General features: G+C 40.9%; 1 protein-coding gene and 1 long non-coding RNA gene across 8 annotated transcripts in view; both read left to right on the top strand.

The window, feature by feature from the left end:
* The first annotated feature begins 2819 nt into the window (after positions 1-2819).
* tent5c (terminal nucleotidyltransferase 5C) lies at positions 2820-10223 on the top strand. Of its 2 annotated transcripts, none has more exons than XM_056390175.1 (2): positions 2820-2883; positions 4372-10223. In XM_056390175.1, exon 2 carries the CDS (start codon positions 4394-4396, stop codon positions 5543-5545), a length of 1152 nt encoding a protein of 383 aa, XP_056246150.1. In that variant the 5' UTR covers positions 2820-2883; positions 4372-4393; the 3' UTR covers positions 5546-10223. The 2 variants fall into 2 exon arrangements, with proteins under 2 accessions (XP_056246150.1, XP_056246149.1); XM_056390174.1 differs by lacking the exon at positions 2820-2883 and adding an exon at positions 3078-3204.
* A 3201-nt stretch (positions 10224-13424) lies between these two features.
* LOC130177400 (uncharacterized) overlaps positions 13425-22638 on the top strand; it is a 36882-nt gene continuing 27668 nt past the window's right edge. Inside the window, exons 1-2 of one of the 6 annotated variants that reach the window (XR_008829009.1) lie at positions 13425-13955; positions 20744-20844. This is a non-coding gene — a long non-coding RNA (uncharacterized LOC130177400). The remainder of the gene's footprint in view (positions 13956-20743; positions 20845-22638) is intronic. The other 5 variants (XR_008829013.1, XR_008829008.1, XR_008829012.1 and 2 more) reach the window with 5 other exon arrangements.

Genomic DNA, 22638 nt, shown 5'->3' with positions numbered 1-22638 from the left:
ATCAATAACCTGATGTTTTTGAACTTCTAAAATAAATGATGGACCGCACTTATGTAGCGCTTTTCTAGTCTCATCAACCACTCAAATCCCTTTCCACTACAAGCCACATTCACCCACTCACACACACAATCACGCAGTGCTTCTACCATACACACACACTCATACATTGATGGAACAGCCAATCGGAGGCAATTTGAGGTTCAGTATCTTGCCCAAGAGAACTGGAGGGGCCAGGGATCAAACTACCGACCTTATGATTAGTGGACGACCCGCTCTCTCTCGTGTATTTTCATCATGTGCATATTTACAGCTACTGTGTGAGTCTGTTTACTTTAGTGTAGAAACCGGAGTTTTGAGGCTGATACCAAGATTGGAAACTGAGGATTGTTTTGTTTTGTTTTGTTGTGCATATGAATACATAGCACACACATATATACAACACAAGGTAAAACTGGTCGTTACAGCCCAGAGGATTTATTGGTCGCACTAACTGAACTGAAATGATTGTTTGGTTCATCAACTAAAAAACGTATAAATATACTTAGATATATATGCACAAAACACATCTCATCAGCCCTCATCACACAGATGTGCTCTCTCTTCCTCACCATCTGACACTTCCGGCACTTCCTCATGTTTGCTCAAATGAAAACTTCTTCATAAATATTAAATACTGTGAGTATCAGGATCTGTCTCCAGTCCCTCATAGGTGTCTCTACTTGAGTTTCTTATGATGACAGAGTAAAAGCTTCATGTCACTTCTCTAAATTTCAGTTTAACATTAGATTTGAGTGAGAATATGATGCCGACACACACACACACACACACACACAGACACACACACACACACAGGGAGGGAATCCCCTCTCTGGTCTACTAGTTTCCTATCAGCGCTGCTGCTGACTTGCCAACACTGAGATGAAGTATATCTCGCTCCCCCAGGGGCTGCCCCCACACAAATGCATTAAACCACAACTGTACAGCTGACATGCCTCAGGCTCCACACTGGTGATCAATGGTCTCATCACCTCGTTGTTTTCCCCTCCACTGATACAGCAGAGAGAAGGAAAAAAAGCTCTTACTTGAGAAACTGCGTCTCGACACATCTGTTCGCTGTAACTCCCAGTGCCGCTCCTCGCTGGCTCACTTACTGATGTGTATGTTTCCTGCAGCTATCGAAACATGTGTCATCATGTCTTCTAGTCAAGCAGAAAACACATTTGGACAGTTACACAGAAAGGACAGTTAGCACAGTGATTAACTCTCAACAACAAAAACAAACAAACAAATAAAAGTTGAATGATTGATGAGTCCCACTGAACTATTTAAGAGTAGGTCATCATAGGCCAGATGTACAGCTGATAGACTGTCCATGTCACATGGAGATTAAAACATCCTGCACTTATTGTAGCATCTGAATCAAATGTGAGGCTTTGTGTTGTGTTGTGTTGCAAATATGTTTTTTGGTCCTGACAAAAACAGCCTCTGCAACAATGTTGTGAGAACGTGGAGGTGAGGGTAAAGCAAGTAAGAGACAGTAAGATGACAATGACAATATTGCGATTTCACAATATAAAATTAAATAGTTTTTGGAAGTAAAGCCACCATTTTGCCTTTGAGATCACACAATGTATTACTCTGTTTGGGTTATACTGAGTCAATACTTTTCACACCATTTTGTGTGTTTGTCATTTTCACAAAGAGGTATTTGTTTCCAAATAAAATCACCTTTACAAGGCAACAAGCTCTTAATGTTGCAGGGGGGACTCTGTGGTTTATGTCTGTGTTTTACTTTCCAAAGAACCACCACTAATACATTTCGTAGTTTCCTTGCATAATTCACATGAATACACCTCTCAGTCAGTTAGTGAAGGAAGAACTAACTTCCATAGTTTGTCAAAAGGGGCTTCTGCAATGCAGCTGTGCTTTCAGTCCGTGTAGAATTGATGCATAAAACACATTTTGAGCAATTTTTTTTATCTGTTCTAATGAAATGAACTTTCTTCCATAGAAATCAGGGGGACAATTCCCCTGCTTTGGAACTGGCATTCAGTCAGATTATCACTCCCTGAAAAAATAAGTACTAAATGTTAGGACCATCAACTGAGGCGCTTTCCTTAACACAGCCCCATTACAGCCCCAACCTATGTCGTAAGTGAGGGTGTTACAGATGAATGGAAGTCATATGGATACTGTACAGTACAGTCAGCTGCTCGTTTACACCTAGATAAAAACTAGTGCCTGATCATATGAGATATAAGGTTCAGTTCATAAGTGCTTTTTGAAGGTGTGTTGAGCTGTGCTGCCTTATAGTGAGAGGTATTTCTTCTATCATTGTTATTGATGCATTTTCAATTGATAATGAATTAATATTTACCATTAATATCCCCAGGTTTATTCCATAGAGTCTCCCAAATTAGTAAAATTAAATATAATTTCTGTCTACACAGTTTGATTAGCCGCAAGTTTGTTAGACATTTTCACCACTGACCAACAGTCGAAAAACCGAAACATTTTGAATTTGAATTTTTTTCATTGAAAACTAGGGTAAACTAGCAAGTATTCAAGTTTGAAATTTTACCAAAAGCAAAACTTTATATATATATATATTATATATAGTTGTAGAGATTTTGGGACAACAAAAATAAGAGTAAAGTCACGGGACAGTTTAAAGTTATTGAGGTTGAATCTTTTTGACAACCAGATTAACTGCTGCTTTTGAACAGCTTCAGTCCCACAGAACGTGCCCGGAGACACTCCTGGTCACCTAGCAACGCAAAAACCTCGTCGACCAATCAGACGCTTTGCTGGGCGCATTGGTACAATCAAACTCGACGATTTTACCACTGTGTGAACCGTTGACGATGAAAGTTGGAGTTTCAGGTAAATATATAATGTGTGTGTGTTTTATTTATCATAAAATTAGTAAAATCATTAATATTGTACTTTTATAACGTAAAAGTGACGTTACATAGATAGAGGGACTGTGTCATGTCACGGCTGTGCATCTGTTTCAGTGGGTTGTACTTCGGCTGTATAAAGCAGGCGTGTCCTCAGCAGCGAGAGTGGTTTAAACAGTTTGTTTTAAGCGGTGGCTGTGTCTTCTCTCTCAGGCTGTGGATTATGTGGATGCGTCTGCACGAATGCCAAGTTAACGTCTTCTTTTTCGGATCTTGAATGCTTTCAGAGCTCACTTTTGGAAACGTATGTACTGCTTTCATCCATCATTTAGCTATTTCTGTCTATGGAAACCGTGCTTTTACTCCGTAGTTTGGAAAGTAACGCTAATTTAGTTTCGCTAAATTTAAGTTTACCCAAGCCGCAGCCATGATTCAAAAGCGTGATATCAGTTAGGACACTTTAACGTTACATAGATTGTTTTAACTTCGTTCTTAACATATGTTTACTTACGTAACTTTACTGACTTTACTGAGGGATTCTTTGCCATATGGATGATATTGAGTCAAACGTAACGTTATCTAGGTAGCGTAACGGAAACAGGAGTTGGTTTAAAGTCCAGACTGGTACTAGTTTTAACAACGGCTAGCACGAAGTAACGTTAAAGGTAAGAGCAAATGTTGCCTATCATGGGTAAATTGATAAGTCAGCTGGAGCAAATAATTACTGCTGGTGTTTTAGTGAAGTGTGTGTAACTTGTCGTGTTAATCTCGGATGTGCTTATTTATGTAGGAAAACGCCGGGTTCCGAGCACTTTAAGCTAGCCCGGTGTTTGTGTCTCAGCGGTTCTGGAATAAAAGGCAAGCTCGCGCGGTGTGCTGTTCTAGAAGCCTCACGCGCTCTGCCCTTTACTGAGAGCGAGCAGGTTGTCTCGTGCTCGTATTCTGCCCCGCTCGTGCTGAATGGGGTCCTGATGCTGCCGCTGTTTCAACAGATATTTTAACGCTGGCAAGGCAGTTGTACTAATTTATTACAAATATTTATTCATCGAATCGATATTAGAATTGTATTTATTCTGCTTCTATTCATTTAATAGTCAATCAATAATCAGCATCTATTTTGATAATTGATCAATGTCTTGAGACATTTTAAGACCCAAATGTTAATGCCTATGATAGTTTAGTTAATATCTTTGGGACGTCTACAGATGTCTCCTCGAGCTCTGGGAATTTTGGGTTGAGATTTTTCACAATATTCTAACATTTTATTAACCAAACAACTTGATGATTAATCAACAAATTAGTCAATGTTAAAAAAAAGTGTTAGTCACAGCCCTGATTTACTGATACAATTAAGTCATTCAGTGTTTTTTATTGATAAGAAAGAAAATAGATTAAAAATTGTCTGATTCTGTAGGGTTTGTTTGGTTTGCTTTAAATATCATCATCATCATTTTCTCTCTTACCATTTTAGTTAATCTGAACTTTGTGAGAAGATGGACAACAAGGAGGTATCAAAGAGCTGTTCTGTCAGTGTTCTGTCCTGGGAGCAGGTGAGCCGGCTTAATGAAGTCCTGACAGAGGTTGTGCCTGTTCATGGACGGGGGAACTTCCCTACCTTAGAGGTGCGCCTGAAAGACATTGTGGCATGGGTGCGCTCACGCCTAGAGCTGAGTGGCATTAGAGTAAAGGACATACGGCTCAATGGCTCTACAGCCAGCCATGTGCTGGTCCAGGATATTGGATGGAGCTATAAGGATCTGGACGTCATCTTCAGGGTGGACCTGCCACATGAGGCAGAGTTCAGGCTCATTAAAGATGTGGTGCTGGGTACCCTGCTGGACTTTCTGCCTGAGGGTGTGAACAAAGAGAAAATTACACCCATGACTCTGAAAGAGGCTTACGTCCAGAAGCTCGTGAAGGTCAACACAGAACAGGACCGCTGGAGCCTCATCTCCCTCTCCAATAATAATGGCCGCAATGTGGAGCTGAAGTTTGTGGACTCAATACGCCGGCAGTTTGAGTTCAGTGTGGACTCCTTTCAGATAGTGCTGGACTCCATGCTGGCCTACTACGAGCTGGCACAGACGCCCATGTCACAGGCATTTCACCCCACTGTGAGTGGGGAGAGCATGTACGGGGACTTCAACATGGCACTGAGCCACCTGCGGAACAAGCTCATTGACACCAAGCGGCCTGAGGAGATCCGAGGCGGCGGTCTGCTGAAATACTGCAATCTGCTGGTGCGGGACTTTCGGCCTGCCAGCGAGGAGGAGTTCAAGGGCCTGGAGCGGTACATGTGTTCACGCTTCTTCATTGACTTTCCAGACATTGGTGAGCAGCAGCGCAAGGTGGAGGCCTACCTCCAGAGCCACTTTATAGGTGAGGAGAAGAGCAAGTATGACTACCTCATGATCCTGCGGCGAGTGGTCAACGAGAGCACGGTGTGCCTCATGGGCCACGAGCGGCGGCAGACCCTCCACCTCATCTCGCTGATGGCCTTCCGAGTGCTGGCAGAGCAGAACGCCATCCCAGACGCGTCCTGCGTCACCTGCTACTATCAGCCAGCGCCTTACGTCCGAGACCACAACTTCAGCAACTATTATGTGGCTAACCAGAACATTCCAACATGGCTGCCATGTAACTGACAAAACAAGCAAGTGGAAGGATGTACAAGAGGGCACTGCTGCTGCTGCTTTTGAGAAGAGAGAAGGCATAAAAAAAACTCCCAAAAAAATTTATATAGAGGCAATAAATGCTATGTTCCTCTCAAGGCACAATTATGTTTAAGTGGACAAGTGTTTTGCTTTGTTTTTTGCAATCCTTTCTCATTCCTTATCTACAGAGGTGTCTAGGTCATTGAATAGAAAGTGATATTTTTTAAGTGTTATTTAGATTTTTTTTTTTTTTTTTCTCTCATCATGTTTGGTTGTTTCCCTGTTTATCAACCTTATTCTTAATGGAGTTGTGTTTTGTGCCTTAACCTCCAGGTTTACCCCCCAGTAATTTAAGTATGGGCTGTTTTTGAAGTAAGGGAATAAGAAAATGTTAGAGCCTTAAATTTGGTTTTCTCCTGTGATTAAAGAAAAAAAAAAAAAAAAAAAGTGTGAAAAGGCAGAAAAAAATACAGAAAATATGAAAAATAGTGTTATTGGGGGAGGGGCAGTAGTATTAAAGGTTTTCGTCCCCAAAAAAAATAAAAAAAGCAGAGCACTGGTGTTAAAATGTTTAGGTCACTGGGGAGGGAAGAAATGTGGTATATGAATAACTTTTGGTCACATCACAAGTGAAGGGGAAGTGAGAGGAATCAATTTGTTTTAATTATTTTTGAGACGTAAGTATCGCTCACAGATGTTAGTGCTCTCCCTAATATGCCGGCAGTGCCTGTGATTTGTAAACAATGCGAGAGAAAATGTGTGTATTTTTATTTCCACTGTGAATTTCAGTATAGGGGAAATATACAAGCTCCCCTCCTCCCCCTCTATCCAGTTTTCTCAGCCCTGTACTTTCCAGTCGAGACTTGCTTTGAGTGGAAATCTGCAGTGAGACAGTTCAGGCCTCAGATAGACGGGGCTCCTGTGTGTCTGAGGACTTTATTTTTCCCTGTTTTCAAGTCACTTCCAAAGCCACCACCAGTGACCTCCAGATGTCACAATCCTCTGGCTATTGTTGGAGGTTGGCCCTCAGGTCAGAGTGAACATGGGCCTGTTGACAGAATGCCTCACTGCCTGGAGCAAGAGCTGGCTGGGAGTCCTGGAGTGACAGGCTGACTGGCTGTCCCTTCCCTTAAAAGGAGCAGCACATGGTGGGCCCGCAGGGTCGTCCCTCACAACCATTGCAGGCTCGACAGCAGCTCTGAAACGGGATCCTCCTCTGACTCAGCACAGAGTCTGACTCTCCAACTACAGGCCGACTATAATTATCCTCCTTTTTTCCCAGGGGAGGTACCTTCAGAGTACGGAACCAGGGATGGGTGTGTTAGCAGCAGCAGCAGCAGCAGCAGCAGTCCTGCAACCTTACATGTGTGGGAGCTGAATCACTTCCTGTCCTCCCCTTTCTGGTGTCTGCTGGGACCACATAGTGTTCAAACCCCTTTTGTGGTCATGGGAGGACAGACACCTCAGAGTTCGACTGGTATGTTAAGAGAAACGCCAGCATGTCTGCTAGAGGGATACCTCTCCCCTTTTGGACTAGCATATTGATTTATCGTGGAATCTACAACCACAAGGCCCCTCACACCAGCTGTGATGGAGTTGCCCCCCACCCCCACATCAACCCCCAACCCTATGAATTTCTATTTCTAGCCAAGCCTATTATTATCTGTGAATTTTGAGCATTTGCAGTGTGGCATTACTAGCAGACGGGCTAAGCTGTGACTTCAACCTTTCATCTCTCCTCTTCCCTTCCCTGACAACATCACATCCAGGTTTGAGAGGAGAAAAGTTGTTCTTAAACTTCTTATTTAAGTGGCAGCTGCTGTGTGTCATCCCCCCTCGCCCTCAGTTCCTCAGAAGCCCTGGCTTATTCCTGCGCACTGCATTGCTGCTGCTGCGGCGGCGGCAGCTCATGTTAATACCAGATAACCAGGAGCGTCTCTTATCGGGCTGGCTCACAGCTCCTGGCTGGAGAATAGTTAGTGGAAGGTCAGCCCGGCCTCTTTTGCAGGTCACGCCTGGGGGTCAGGGTATGATGTGCTGGCTCAGATGCTGAGTTTTGGTATGGGAACTGCCATAGCCTTTTTAACAACATGTGAGGTGCCACATACTTTCTCACTCTGGACCAAAGTCTGCTTTACAACCAGCAACTGAAGCACTCAAGTGCCTATCACTTTTTGGAGAGTGATGTAGCTTTTTAAAGGGTTTTTTAATGGCGATCAGGAGGGAAAGGGTTAGCAATTTTTTTTTTTTTTTTTTTTTTTTTTTTTTTTTTTCTGCCCCTTTTAAACCCTGTGAAACTGAATTATGATACAAGCCTCATCATTGTATTTTGAAACTAGTTTATGGGAAGATGAACACATTTTTGGGGGTAGCAAAATAACTTTGGTTTGAATTTGAAATTTGAGTTTTGTTTTTTTGTTTTTTTTTGTTTTAGTTTCAGTCCCAAATCATACTTCTCTGTGAAACCCTTGTCTAGTCATTCCCGTTGGTCTTCTCAACCATTTTGTTTTACTCCCTCCTTTGTCTTTTCCTACACGTTTGGGCCTTGCTGTCACTAGCAGCCATGTTGACTTCAGTCTCACATCAATGCCTTTGAAATCCAACTTTTGACTCATTCTGATTGTTGAAACAGATGTTATATATTTACGCCCTTAATTTGATGGACCGCCAAGCATTGCAGCTCTGCCTGCTCCGACACAACCGGGCTAAATTTGTTTTGCTGACAGTTCTGTCCCCATCCAAACCAAAGCAATACCTGAAGTGCACTGATGAGCCATACCGTGGCACAGTAGCTGGAGGTCACTCAGCAGAGACCCCGTACTAACAGAAGCACTTTAAAGAGGCCTTGTTTTACTCCAAACCCAGCCACCTGAGAGGAATGTAAATAAGCTAATGTTGTCAATTGCTGAGGGAGTTGAGCTGGTTCTCAGGGACATACTGTGTTTTTGCGGGCTTTGTTTTGTCCCTTTTTTGTTTTTGGGAGGGTGAATTGGTTTAATTTCCCCCTGACATTGAGACATCACCTCCTAATATTCACCTTCATTTTGTGTCTATTGTTCTCTCTGTGTTAATTTTAACACTGACTCTCCTCTTCTTACCAAAACTAAAGGTTCTTATTATTTAGGGTACATCATACCTGAAGTTGGAGGCAGCCAGCAGACTTCAGCTTGCTCCGGCCTGACAGCAGTGCTGGGTTTTTATCTGTGCATCCAGATGCTCTGAAACCTCGTAATCACTCAGTGGATAGTCCCCTCCCAGGTTGGTGCTAACAGATGGATTTATCACCACACTCGTAAGCCTAAGATGATCTTTGCTTTGTTTGAAAGCCAGGGGACAAAACATTGATTTAGTGCTGAAATCCCTTTCATGGAATGGCAGCCCAGAATCTCTCGATCATTCCCCAGTTTAATTCTTCTCTGAGTGAAGATCAATTGATTTTTATCAGAGCTTGGAGCCACATTCAAAACCAGCAGCCCGGTTACGCTGCGGCTCACAGTTGCAGGTCGAAGTCTGCTGAGCATGATCAGGTCTAGTCTCTTGTTGGGCTTCTTCTTCTTCACATCGCTCGCTTTAAAATAAGTCACGAGTGAGGTCAAAGAAAATGCAATGAACAAAAACTTGCATTTTCCAGACAAGTCGATGGTGAATGTAGCCTAGAATGTAAATCCTCTACGTTGTTTGTGTCCAACCTAACTTTACGTGTTTACGGTTATTGTGGCTTTTGTTTTTTCTGACGACTGAACTTGTGTTCCTGTTTATGAAAGCTTTACCTTCCCCACTAGATGAGAGTGGGATGCAGCAGGGCTCATATAAAATCACTTCCTTCGTCAGAGTTGGCATATGTATGTCGATGTACACATTTTTTGTGAAGGACAATGTGGAAAAAGAAAGAGGATGAAGTGTATTTTGCTTTTCTTTTTTTTCCTTTTTTTTAAATTTTTTTTTTTATATAGATATTCTGCCCCCGCTTTTTTCTGCTGTAAACTTGTCCTTGCTATTGATCCTGTTGCTTCTCACTCACCTCGCCTTTGGTCGCCCACACTTGTTTGGGCCTTTGTTTATTAGTACGGTGTGTTTTTTCTCTTTGACACCTGTAGATGTATTTTTTTGGAGGGGGTGCAGAGAAAGCTGTGGATTAGATATTTAGTGGTCACGCTTGTCTGAAGTACAAGTCTTACACCATAGGAATGTGACGGAGGCCCTCTGAAAGCTCTCCTGCAATTTCTATATGAAGAGTTGTGAAATCCTTTTTTTTTTTTTTTTTTTTTTTTTTTTTTTTTTTTTTTTTTTTGCAGCAGATTTGTTTACGTTAATGTGTGGAGATGTGTGTGTGCTCGTTTGCATGTGTGTATGAAGGGATGCCTGTGGAAATACAAGTTTAAAAAGTGGGGAAAATATGACATTTGTGGCACTATATATATATATATATATATATATATATATATATATATATATTTTTTTTTTTTTTTTTTTTTGAAATAGTTAATGCAAAAGAGCTTTTTTGTCAGCTTTGTGATTGTGACAGTGACTTTGATGGTTACAACCATTATACTATTTCATTTTTCAGCACTTTTACCTCACTTGAGTTTTTCCTTTGAATGGAAATGTACTTGTACATCAGGAAAATGTGTTTGAAGAGGAAATAATGAATAAAGAGTATTAAATGCAATACCTGTTTCAGCTGTTTTTGGTGACTGGAATATCACATGTCAAGCTGTGTCTTACAAATTTATCCAGAATAAACTCTTAAAGTGCTGTATGTGTAAAAATGTTAAGACAAGTTTTATTGTGGCTGGCAGGTGGTAATGCGTCTTACTTAAAACTCAAACACACCCTCCAACATTAAACTGCCAGACCTGTCAGACTACAATAAAAGTTTATTTTTTACCTGAGGAACAGTCATTTGAAAAATAAAATGAATGCCCGGTCAGTCTTCTTGTTCAAGGTATTTTATCTCTGACAAAAGAAAATGCTGTGTATGCAGCCACATTGGTAGTCTGGCCTGGCCAGAGGTGATAATTTAAAAACAGGTAAGCAAAACTTGTCTGGTTTATGAATATGATTTAAGTCAAGTAAATTTTTATTTTAAATCAAAGTATTGCATAGGAGTGTGAAGCAAGTATGAATAACGATCAATCACAACATTAAAAACAGGTATAGGTTTTAATGTTGTGAATCATCAATTTTAAAAAAAACAAGAGTTTATTCTGAGCCATTAGAAATGTGATGTAATACCTTTTTGTTTCAATTATTTTCCAGGGCTTTGAAGTCAAAAGATACACCTATAAGCCTCAACATTAAAACCATTCACCTGTTTTAGTGTTGTAGCTGATCGGTGTATAATACAGTACAGTACAGTACAATAAATACAGTAAAGCAGCTGGAAAAATAAAGGTTAATGCAAAACAAACTCAATAAAATAAAAGACGCAGTAGAAACTGGAGAACACAGAGTAGCAGGAATATCCTCAGGAATGTTTCACCATAGTTTGCAGAAGCTCACCAGGAACTATGGAATTTAAACCCATCTTTGAATGCAAAAGGCCCCGAAGCCAGAGCTCCTGTGACACATGACGCTCATTGAGTCCCTTTTGAGTCACATGACTCTGCTGTCCTGCTGTGAAACATCTTCACTTTTAAAATGTCAAATCAAAGAAGTCATCCTGACACCTTCAGGAAATATGTGTGTCCCCCACATGCATGAGGGACATGGGGGCGACACATGCATGAGATACCCATCATCCTGTAGTCTGTTCATATGATAATACATTTGCACTATAAGGTGTTGAAAGTATAATTAACTGCAGTGAGTACAGTGCAGAGGGAGGATACTGCTGTGGAGTGGGGGATGAGGGTGTATTTGGTTTTTCGTTGCATGTTGAAAATTGATAACAGCAAACAATGGTGGTGAAAGGAATTTTGTTTGTGCTGCTCACAAGTTTATTATTTTAAAAATCAATCCAACAACATCTATTTCTAAGAGTATTTCCTCAACAGGGAATTGGGTGAAGTGACTTGAATAAACAGCCATAACGTCTTGATTGATATTCTCTCAGCAGATTCATACGTTTATGCTACAGTGAAGGGGGTTATTAACCTGACTGCTTCGCCGTAGTTTGAAGGGATGTTTGATCTTTGTGTGCACTTTCAGAAAGTGGTGTTAACATATTTCTTTTACCATCCAGTCCAGCTCCATCCTCTCTTCGCTTCAGTCTTGTGGGCATCCCGATGGTGACTTTAACCAGAGATGTTTTCCATCTCCATTACTGGGGAAGCGGTTAGTGGGGAGATCAGCATTCAGAACTTTAAATCCCGTTCTTGCTGATCTGGGCACAGTGGAAAACACTCTACCCCTGCCAGAGTTTTATTGGGTAATAACAGCCTGGACATTGTTTCTGTGAACACGGTGCTTTAGGAGCACTTCAAAGTGTATCGGCCTCGACATGCATTTACATCACCACACGCTCTCCGGAGTCGCTGCCTCTAACTAAACATGAGAGGTGAAGCTTTCACTGCAAATGGGTTGTGTTTTGTGAAGTAAGTGAGTGTGTGGTTGTAAATTTGTTTTCCCTATCACACACTTGCGTTGTGTGGTTGTAGTCTGCTCATCCATCCTATGATGCAGGCCGTTGAAGCTATGTCATTTTCCACGCAGACAGGAAGCCCCCCTCCAGTTTTGAGTCACCAGCTGCCATTCATAAAACGCACCGACTTATCTACAGGCAGTGACTCACTGTGTGGACTTAGGTAACGCAGCAATCTGCCCTCACCAACATCTTTTTCCATTCCCCTCCGACCATGTGCTGATGCTGCTTTATGGACTGTATTAACCTTTAATTTTTTTTAACCAACCCTGACTCCCTTCCTCCTCTTTCTCCTCCTCTTCCTCTCTCAACTGTGGTTTGTGGTTTCATGTGAATAAAGCTGCAAAAATCTCTCTAGAGAGTTCCCTCTTCATTGTGAAATGCAATGAATATGTAGTTTATTGTAGAAAACTCTGGTTCGATTGTGTGAATTTGAATGTCATCATGCTTCAGAGTTTTTTATACGACACTGCAGCTGGACCAGCGACACGAAAACAGTCTTTTCCCAACCAGGTGGTGCTAATATCACTTGCAAAGCAGCACCTGGCCCCCTCAGTGCTCCTGCCTGGCAAAGCTGCAGAGTTTCAGCCAGCCACACTGTTTCTTATGAAACTAGCCTGAAGAGCCACAGCATGCAACCTTTTTTTTTTTTTCTTGGTCACAACTCAGCTCATCATGTTCACATCCCAAAACCTGAGGGTAATTTTGATGGGATATAGTGGCATATGTATTTTTAGTATTAAGTTTGGTATCACTGCCCTTTGAATTTGAAGCAAAAAGGTTCAGATGGAAGCAATAAACTCATGTAGTGATATATGCAAATGATCTGACAGTTAGGAATAATACTGATGGTTGTGCATGTTTTTCAGTGAGTCTTTCTCTTTCAAAATTTAGACAGATTTCCTGCCTTATTTAAGTTAGAGCACTGTTGATACAAGGAGTTTTAATATTAATATTACCAGTATTGTAATTTGCTACACAGGATTATTGTAACGGACTGGGTGACATGTTAACGTAACTGTTCTGTTATATGGTTACTGTGTTAAGGGGGTTAACTGCAGTTATGGTAGAAATGGCTCTTAAGTGCAGATACTGAGTTTTACAGGTTGTCAGTGAATGTGTGTTATGTTTAGGGGCTGTGAAGCCTGTCAGTTATCTCAACAACCTATGACAGTGATTGATGTGCGACTATGTACCTGTGATTCGCGGCTAATGTGGGAGACAGGTTGTCGTTGTGGCTGTTAGCTGGGGAGCGGGAGGAGCTAGTCTACGGCGGGAGTTGTTGAAGTTGTGAAAAGCGCTGAGATTACACGGTGAAAGCTCTTTAAAGTTTGTTGTTTTGGCGTTGGCTACGGCCTACAGTAGCCTGTGTTTAAGTGAACGAATAAAGTACTGGTGAAACCAGCTCAAGACCCGTAGCTTAAGTAGGGACGCTACATTATGTACGATACATTAACCCAATTTAACCTCCTAAACTCAAGGATTTCTTTGCCATCGAACGTGGTTTCTTGCCGGGAGCGGATGATGGTTATTAACTATTGACAAGACCTTCGACCGTTGTTGTTATTAGAAGACTTTAGGTTATAATACGTCCTCTGAGCAGTGCTACGTCTTCAGGACACATTGGAAAAAGCAGTGACTCACTATCTGAAAGCGACGAGCAACTAGCTAGCTGGTTAGCGTGCTAACTTCAGTCGAAGAAAAGACATGATAGAAATAGAAGCAACACTGGATGGTTGCTCTCAACTTCTGGACACAGCTCTTGGCAAGTAAAGGAATGACGCTTGTTGATGAAGTCACAACGCTTCGTCTAGACTGGTAAGTAAACAACTGCCAGTGCTAACGTTAGCTATGTAGCATTAGCAAAACTTACAAATACCTCTTTTAAACTCAATATTTTCACTTTAAATTATACAATATACTTCTTTAAATTAACACAATAATAGATATGTTGTTGGGACCGTAATATGGTGCATGTGTCTGTAAAAGTAGAGTCATAACTGAATTTCCTTCTATATTAAGTAAACAGCTGTTAATGCTACCGTTAGCTATGTAGCAGTAGCAAAACTTACAAATAACTCCCTTAAGGTTAAGCAACTAATATGATAACTGACAGTTTGCAGTCTGTAACAAAACAGTAAGTTTGCTAGAATCAGATTGACTCAGATTTATACCAATAATTTTCTGCATTATTGATTTCCTTAAGAAAATCTAAATAAACATGATAAATTAAACTAAAAATAATTAAATAATCAATTCATGGAGAGTTTTGTTCGAACAGGATGGACTTAGATTAGTCAAACTGGTGTTCATTCGATCCTCCAATATGCTGTCAGCTTCTCGTAATGTCATCGTAAGTTCAACACAAAATGATGAAGCAGCATAGTAACGCACCAGTACAGTCGGTACTTGTCCGAGTGGTCAGGTGAGGAATGAGCTGCTCATTTATTTTGTTGAGTATCTCACATGTCTTTGAGCACGTCTACACAACAGTCCAGAAGCAATAAGGGAGCTTTGGCTCAGACCCTCTGCTCTGCAACTCACACACACTCCACCAGGTGAGATTTCAACCTGAGATCCCTGGCCTGATTCCGTTCAGCACTCTCTGTTTGGTACATGATCAATATCTGGAGTCAGCAGCGTGTAATAGATGAAATGTTTCCATTCTAACTAGACAATAAAAATAAGACAAACCTCTTTAAGGTCCAAATACAAAACACATGATCCCAGATCGAAGCTGTCAGCCATAAATAACCGTAAATATTCCTCTGGTTCACAAAGTTATGTTCATGGAGTCAGTCACGCTCTTACTGAGAAACTTGAAGACTTGGCGTACCTAAAAATATTGAGACTGAAAGATGACTTGGCTCCAGTAGTTTTCCTCTTGCCCCCTCTGTTTTCCTTCTTTTCCGTCCTTTCTTCTTATTTCTGTCTGTTCTTTGTGTCTTTTTTCCTTCCCCCCTGTCCCTTCTTAAACTGCTCTTACATATTAGCCTATTTCAGCCACCACACATGTACACTGGAAGAGAGTGGGATTCCTGGAAACTCCACAGGCAGCAGTTTTTATTGGAAATACATTTTATGAAAGATTCAAAGAAGAAGAAATCCCTTGTGCCTCATGATACTTCAAAACGTCAGATCATTTCACCAAAACTATCCACATGACTAAATGCCACTAGAGCTAAGAATATATGCCATTTATTTCTATAAAAATGTTGATTATATCACTTACACTTTTTGTGTAACTGTGCTACTGACGTAAACTTGACAACTAGAAACACTGAAACCCAACAATGTATCTCAACAACCTCTCATACTTTTATTTATTTAAGTTCCCCTGTGGATTCTTTGAGCAGTATAGATTTGTTTATTTAGGAATGAGTCACAGCTTTTTTTGTTTGTCGTGTGCAGGCGATACACAGTCCTGCCAATGGGTTCACGCTAATCCACTGATCAACAGGTGGCAGCACAGTGCTCACAGCCGTAGGAATCCACCTATTAAGGCAGGGGAGAAGAAGACTGTCAGCCAGTAGCCATGGATGTAAACAATACAGGGTTTAAATTGTTTGTTTAAATGTTTTATGTGGAAGGAAATTCATTCACCCCATTTGTTTGACCTCAGGGACACACAAAATCCACACTGGATGTACATTTTTGTTTGTTTCCAAGAACACTCCTTCAAAGTAGCTGTGGATATCAGGCGCAGGCGGTCACAGGCCTTTACAGGAAGTCGATTTTCCGCTACACAGGTTAAACTTTTATTGGTCGGTAGCTTGATTTGTCAGATGAGTCAGCATTTCTCACCTGTTGGCGGATTTTTCTATCTGGTTGTTTCCTGGTTGGTTTTCAACTCAAGATTTTCTTCCTGGTAGCGAGGTTTATTTTTAGAGGCAGGGCAAATTTTTTGGCATGGCAGTTCATTTTTCAGTTCAGACTAGCTCCTCTCTCCTTACTTGTGTGTGATGGCAGATGTCGTATATGGTTTTGGAGGCTTTGTTAACGTTGCTGTATCTGGACAACAGACTATTGAATTCATACTATTTTAGTGATATTTACTCTGTTCATTCTAGCTTGGTTTTTATGAACATTTTCCCTTTTATGAATTCGCATTAAAGTTCAGGGATCATTTTTCATTTGAATAATATGAAATGATATGTAATATATCACAGATTTAACATTTATACTTGATCACTTTTCTGTATTTGTTAATATATTAAAGTTTCTACACATCTGCTGTGAACTTTACAAGAGAGATCTACTGTTCTTATCCCTATAAATGCAAAACCTACCAATACAGAACAGTTTGTGTATGAAGTATAAAATACACATATTTGTCATTGTACGTTTACTGAGCTGTCACCTTTTCTCTGATGCAACCATGTGTCTCATTGCCTGAGTTTCAGAACCAGAAACACAGAGAGAGATGACAACTGGTCTCCATGAGGGCGTTTCAGGGCTTCAACAAAACCATACAACCCCTCCCACCCCTCCACTATCCATCCTGTGCATGCAAACACAACCCTACGTGAAACACATGCACCCACACACACACACATACACACACAAAACCCCCTCCAGCAGTGTTTGGCCAGTTCAAACAATGCATGATTTCTGGAAAAATACCGACACAAGTATGCAGGGGAGAGTGAGACAATGGATAGTTAACAGAGAGCAGAGAGCGTGGGGATGCGGGCGCTGTCACCATACATCTTTCTCTGATTCACACACCTGCCTCTGGTCTCTAACAGCAGCTGAATTTGTTCATTTTTTTCCCATGTTTCTATTTTGTACCTCTAGTTTTCGCCACACTTTATTTATGCCTTCGCTGTGGTCGTGTCCTGAGTTTCTCTCTTGTGTTTTATGAGAGGCAAATGTTCATGATGTCATTTTCAGCAGAGGTGTAGAGACCCTGTAGGTTTGCGATGACTCATTTGCTTAGATGTTTTGACAAAGTATCCTGCTGTTTTTGGAAAAGAAGTTACAGCTCGGTCTTGTTGTGACTATGAGGATTTTTCAGATGCTTTGAGAAATCCTCCTGATATAAAAGAAATGCAGAGGGATCAAATTTCAACTTTCAGGCATTAACTTGAAAGAATCTTCTCATTGTGCAAGTTAATTTGGCAGACCAGTGATTACTGATGGGAACAGGAAGTGGTGATTTCACTGAAATGATATAATGTTCTCTCTTATTGTATCTCTAGCCACGTAGATAGTTTTGGTTTTAGGTGTCTGTCTATTGGATTTCTGCTACCATCCAATACAATACAACTGAGGTGAATGGAACTGACTGTAGCCTGTGGTGCTCACAGAAAATGGATAATCCACAGACTGAAGTGTCAACACTTTCCATTTGGTTTATTTATTTATTTTGGCAGAAACAGGTTCCAGTAGAAATTACATTGATATTTTACTAATTTGGACCCGCTCATGTGTTTGAGAGAAATGTAATGCTGTTTTTTTTTTTAAATCAACATAATGAGGAAACATTGTTAATGAGTGTATCTGTTGATTGACAATGCTGTTAATTTGTGGAAAACAAATTAATAGGTGATGATACTTGCTTATGGCAAGATCCACTCATATCAGCTACACAATAGTTAACCACCATAGTTTTCTTGGCTATAATTAGAGATTTGCTTTTATACTAGGCAGTTGCTGTTTTATTGACTTTCTGTATCCTGCACTAATCCTACTGAGGTTTTGTGGGTGTGCACGTGACCACTCACAGCACTTGGTTAAGGTAAGAGAAAGATGGAGGTCAAGCACAAGCTGTGTCTGCTTTTTCTTTCTTTTTTTTTTTCCTTTTTTTTTGGACAAAAGTTTATTATTTTTGATATGTTTCTATAACAACAACACAATGAGTGACAGGAAACAGTACAGAAACCCTGAACAACATATTCACAAACTGTGTCAGCGTTTGTTTGTCCACTGTTTACAGGACTTAGAGCCAAAAAACAAACTACAGGGGTTAGAAGTTGACATCAACCCTCCAAGATAAGTCAAGCTTGGTAGGGTTACAATAGTCCTATGATGGTAACCACAGGCCTGGGTTGATTGTTTAGTGGAGGAACTCTGCTTTAATATGAAATGTGGCTTAGTGATCATCATGGCCTTGTAATGAGACTGATACATTTCTCCCATTTGGCGTGGTACAGGTCTAACCGGTTTACCATACTACAGCGGGGTCCAAAAGTCTGACACCACTTTCTCATTCACTTGATTGGGAAAGTGGTCTCAGACTTTTGGATCCCACTGCATATATCAGTTCTTCATTGGCTGCCACTGAGGAAGATCTAATAATTTTCATCCCCTAATGAGGAGCCTTCGTCCCAGCCGATGACTCAGTGGATCCACATCGCCTGAGGTTCAAATATCTGCCTTAGACGGGCCGAGTTTGGTAGAAATTGAATTTCCTGATCCATGATCAGTTTAATATTCTCATGAATTGCTGTCCATGATCTCAGCCTTTGTTTGTACAGTCCAAATTTCAATACTAAACCAAACACTTGACCTTTAACAAACATTTAAGTTTATATTTACAGAAATCTAACCACATGTGAACGTAGACAACCCACAGTCAGTCCTACACTTTGCACTCCCACCATCCACCCCAACTGCTTTCATACAACCTTTGTGTGGTACTTCATAGGGATGAAAAAAAGTTTCCCGTTAACATCACTGAGTCATGTGGCAAACAATGCGGTGGTGTATAAATTTATATCAAAAATCAGGTGATTCAGGTGATTGAGTTGAGTAGTTGAGTACTTTCCCTGCTGGTTCCACAGGAAATATTGGCACACATTGTGAAGAGACAGCAGAACATCACCAGGACTTTTCATGACAGTGTACAATACCTATAGACTGAGCATTCTTCAAACTGAAAACTACAGTGCTGGTGGTCACCTGCAGCTTGACTACTTTGCAGTTACTGAGGGATGATATTATGATATTTCTTATTTTAGTGAGACTTTATTGACAAAATTGCTCTACAAAGTCCATCAAAAATAAACTGTCTTTCAAAGAACAAAGGTCATGATTCAAGTGTAGCTTGTGAATCAGCAGTATTTACAGAGTTGACTCTTGTTTCACAACACCCACTGCTGTTTGACTGTGTGGGACAGAATAAAGTTAGCATGATTAGTCATTACCAGAACAGACTGTGTTTTAGGAATCATCAAACTGTTATGGCACTGTGAGCCTAAGTACTGTAAAATTTGAGTGAAGCAGAAATGATGCAGCGTAGTTCGGCAGGGTGTCGTGTTGAGAAATGCTCCGGCAGGCACTAAATGTTCTGCAGCTGTTGATCATCAGCGCCGCAGCAGAAGATGTTTGTTGCCACCAGATAAATTGAACTCATTTGTGTGATAATTAATGTCGAAAAGTGCTTTCATATCCTCTCTGTTCCTTCCTGTTTTTGGTGGGCCTGCGCAGGGTCCTAGGGGTTAGTGCAGATTAATTAGTGCTTGGCTCGATTGAAGCTGATGTACTGTAGATCCCTGAGAAACCTCATCAGCATCCATGCGAAAGATCCAAGAGTAATGAGCTGTGGCACTGATAGCATCTGTTTTCTGGGATGATGATTTTGTTGATTATGTGTTGTGTGTGTGTTTTGTTCCTCCATGTGTGTGAGTGAAAGTATTGCGGTGCAGGCAGGGGAGCGTGTTGACGAACCTGCCACATGTTTGATTGTCCCGGCTGAGGATAAGCTGCCGTAACACTGGGCGTCTTTTTTGGCTGAACCACGTCTGATTCTGCCCATTTTGATGATTTGAGCCAGATGTCAAAGACTTTGCTGCTTTTGAGAGATTTGATCTTTTTCATTACCAAAAGATATTGCGATATTTTTGTTTCATTCAATTTTATTCATGTTTACTCAGCTTCTAGTCCATGCTGGTCCATCAACAATGTGTTGACCATCAATGAGAAATCTTACATGTGCACAGTGTCCTGGTTTTGGTCATATTTGGTGTATAAGGTTAATACAGAGCATACAGATAGGTGCCGACGAAGGAAGAATCAACACAAGAAGTCTAAGTAGGACTCCAGAACAGCTACAATGCTCCTCAACATATATTCTCCAGGTCTGTGGACCTCTACAGGAGAAATGAACACCATTCCTCCAAAGGATATTCTCTCATTTGGTGTTTTGATATTGGTAGTGGACAGCGGCGAGCTGGGCCTTCAACTCAACTCAACTGACCAACCCTCGCCCCCCCCATACCCTCTTCTTCTTCACTTCTTCCAACAGGTGGTCTGCCAAAACAATTTTTTCAAGTTCCAGCTGCGGGGCTTTGGGCATGCTTCCTTTCATTAGTTTGCTGCTTACAAATTGTAAGTGTCCCCACAACGTTCTGTTGAGTTTTCAGCGAGCGCACCTATTCAAAAAGCCAGTGACGAGATCCCCTGTGCGATAGCTCTGGCCTTGAGTCTTCAGGAAGGCCTAGAGCAGTGATTTTTGGTCCCACCCAGTATAGATCAAAATGTGATTGGTTAATTCACCTGCTACTTTCTAAACAAACATGCAGCTATTGGGGCCTCTGTCCCGATTATAAAGTCCTAACCAATGACTGAGCCAGCTAACCTTTTCTCTGTGATGTCACCCATAGGTTTCTGAAGAGCGGTTTTGAAGCTCAGAGTGAGCTTTCCCGCCATCAACATCTTGGCAGAGCCTGACTCCGCTGAACACTGAGAGAACGCTGAGACTTTGGTACATGTCGGTTTGTGGCCAACATACACCCACTCAATTATGCAGAACTTTAAGCCTTAATAAAGACGAGTGAGTAATATAAAAATTCACTCCCACACAGGTGTAATGAATGAGGATATATACAGACTAAAACCATTGTTTATTTCTGTTGTAAAGTTGGGAATCTTAACATGTGAGTCGACGGGGATTGATTCACTTTTGGAGCCAATTTCCAGCAGCCATTTGAAGAAGTGTCTTCTGTGTTGGCTTCATTTAACTCCAACCCTTTCATTTCTGAAACACACTTGATAGAAAATTAGGCCAAAATTAAAAAAATAGAAGAGAATAATCATTAAATGAAAAAGATTAAAAATGCTGATTATGTTTGGCCTTCTCTAAAGAAAGAGAAGACCCTGATCATCATCATCTACCAAATCCCCTAATAGCTGCATTGAGTTCTGCTGAGTGTGAAAGTCATATCATGTAATTTACACCATTTTCATACTCATCAAACCATTCAGTGAACCCCCCTGTTCCTTCTGTTGCTTGTATTTGTGTATGTGTCTCCACTCATTTAATTCAGATTATTCTATTAATTTGTCACCCATTTGTTATTCACATTCCTGTGTACATGAGTGGTAAACAGTTGTGAGCCTGTGAACTGTGGAACAATAATAAATAAGCAGGATTAATTGGTGATATGACAGTGAGTGTCAGAGTACAGCTCAGCGTGAGCTCTTGGTTTATTCATGGATGAAATTCATTCATTGGACGTCTTTGTGACAAACATTTAACTGTTGATTAGGTCTCTGGAATTAATACAGCTGCTATCTCTTGTGTTTGTTTCCCTCCAGCTGGTACCATCCAAGGTCACCAGTGCATAAAGGGCTCACCTCATAACCTTTTTATTATGTCATGCTTCACTCCCTAAAGCAGAAATCCTTGGACGAACTTTCCTGGTAGCTGTGACTCATTAACTCTGCATTAGTTTTGCATTGATTCCCTGCCACCCAGACATCCAAACCTCATGTTCATGGCATTTCTGATGATATTATAGATTTATATTATGTATTTTATTTGTGATAATAAATACACTGCGGTGGATGCTGTGACTCCCAATGGAGCAAAGCCTACAAACCACTGCTATGTTCATACACAACATGCTCCACTGTTTAACGTAAACACATATTTAAACACCTGGGCAGTTTGACAGTCTGTATTAACTATCCAACCACCCTCCTTCTCCTCTGCCAGTGCTGCCACTGCTTACTCAGCTTTTATCAGCCCCACCAGCATAGCAGCATCCTCCTGTACACTCTGGCTGTAGTCTCCAACAGGAAGCTATTACATATCAATATTATAATTGCTGTTTCTCTGCAGGATTATTTACTGTAAGTGTACGCTTCGGGGAGTTATGAGGGTCAGATCCAAGACGCCAAATGTTATTGCTGGGCTTCCTTCTTGCATAAACGAACTTTTCAAAAGTTCAAAAGTTGACTGGGGTTTGGTTTATTTCAAGAAAACAGTCTTAGATAATAAAGATTAGGAGCAGTTGATTCACATCTTCTTTTCACAAAATTACTTTCAAGCCCCAGTTATGTTAAAAATGTGAGTCTTATCCCTTTAAAGCTGCACTGTCTGATGTGTGTGGCTGCAAAGAGACGATCAAATCCCCAAAAACTAAAACTCCAGATTCACTGTTAAGATATCTACACTTCTCTGACCACAGGACATGAGAAATAAAAACTAAAGAGCAAAGTGCAAACCTGCCTTTGATATGTGTAATTATAAAGACTCACAGCTGGGCTGTAACAT

This window comes from Seriola aureovittata, chromosome 11 (assembly GCF_021018895.1).
Source record: "Seriola aureovittata isolate HTS-2021-v1 ecotype China chromosome 11, ASM2101889v1, whole genome shotgun sequence".
NCBI lineage: Eukaryota > Metazoa > Chordata > Actinopteri > Carangiformes > Carangidae > Seriola > Seriola aureovittata.
The sequence above is the reverse complement of the archived record's forward strand: the minus strand, read 5'-3'. Positions and strand labels throughout refer to the sequence as shown.

Excerpts from the sequence above, each read along its gene's own strand:
- tent5c (XM_056390175.1), top strand. The coding sequence starts at position 4,394 with ATGGACAACAAGGAGGTATCAAAGAGCTGTTCTGTCAGTGTTCTGTCC.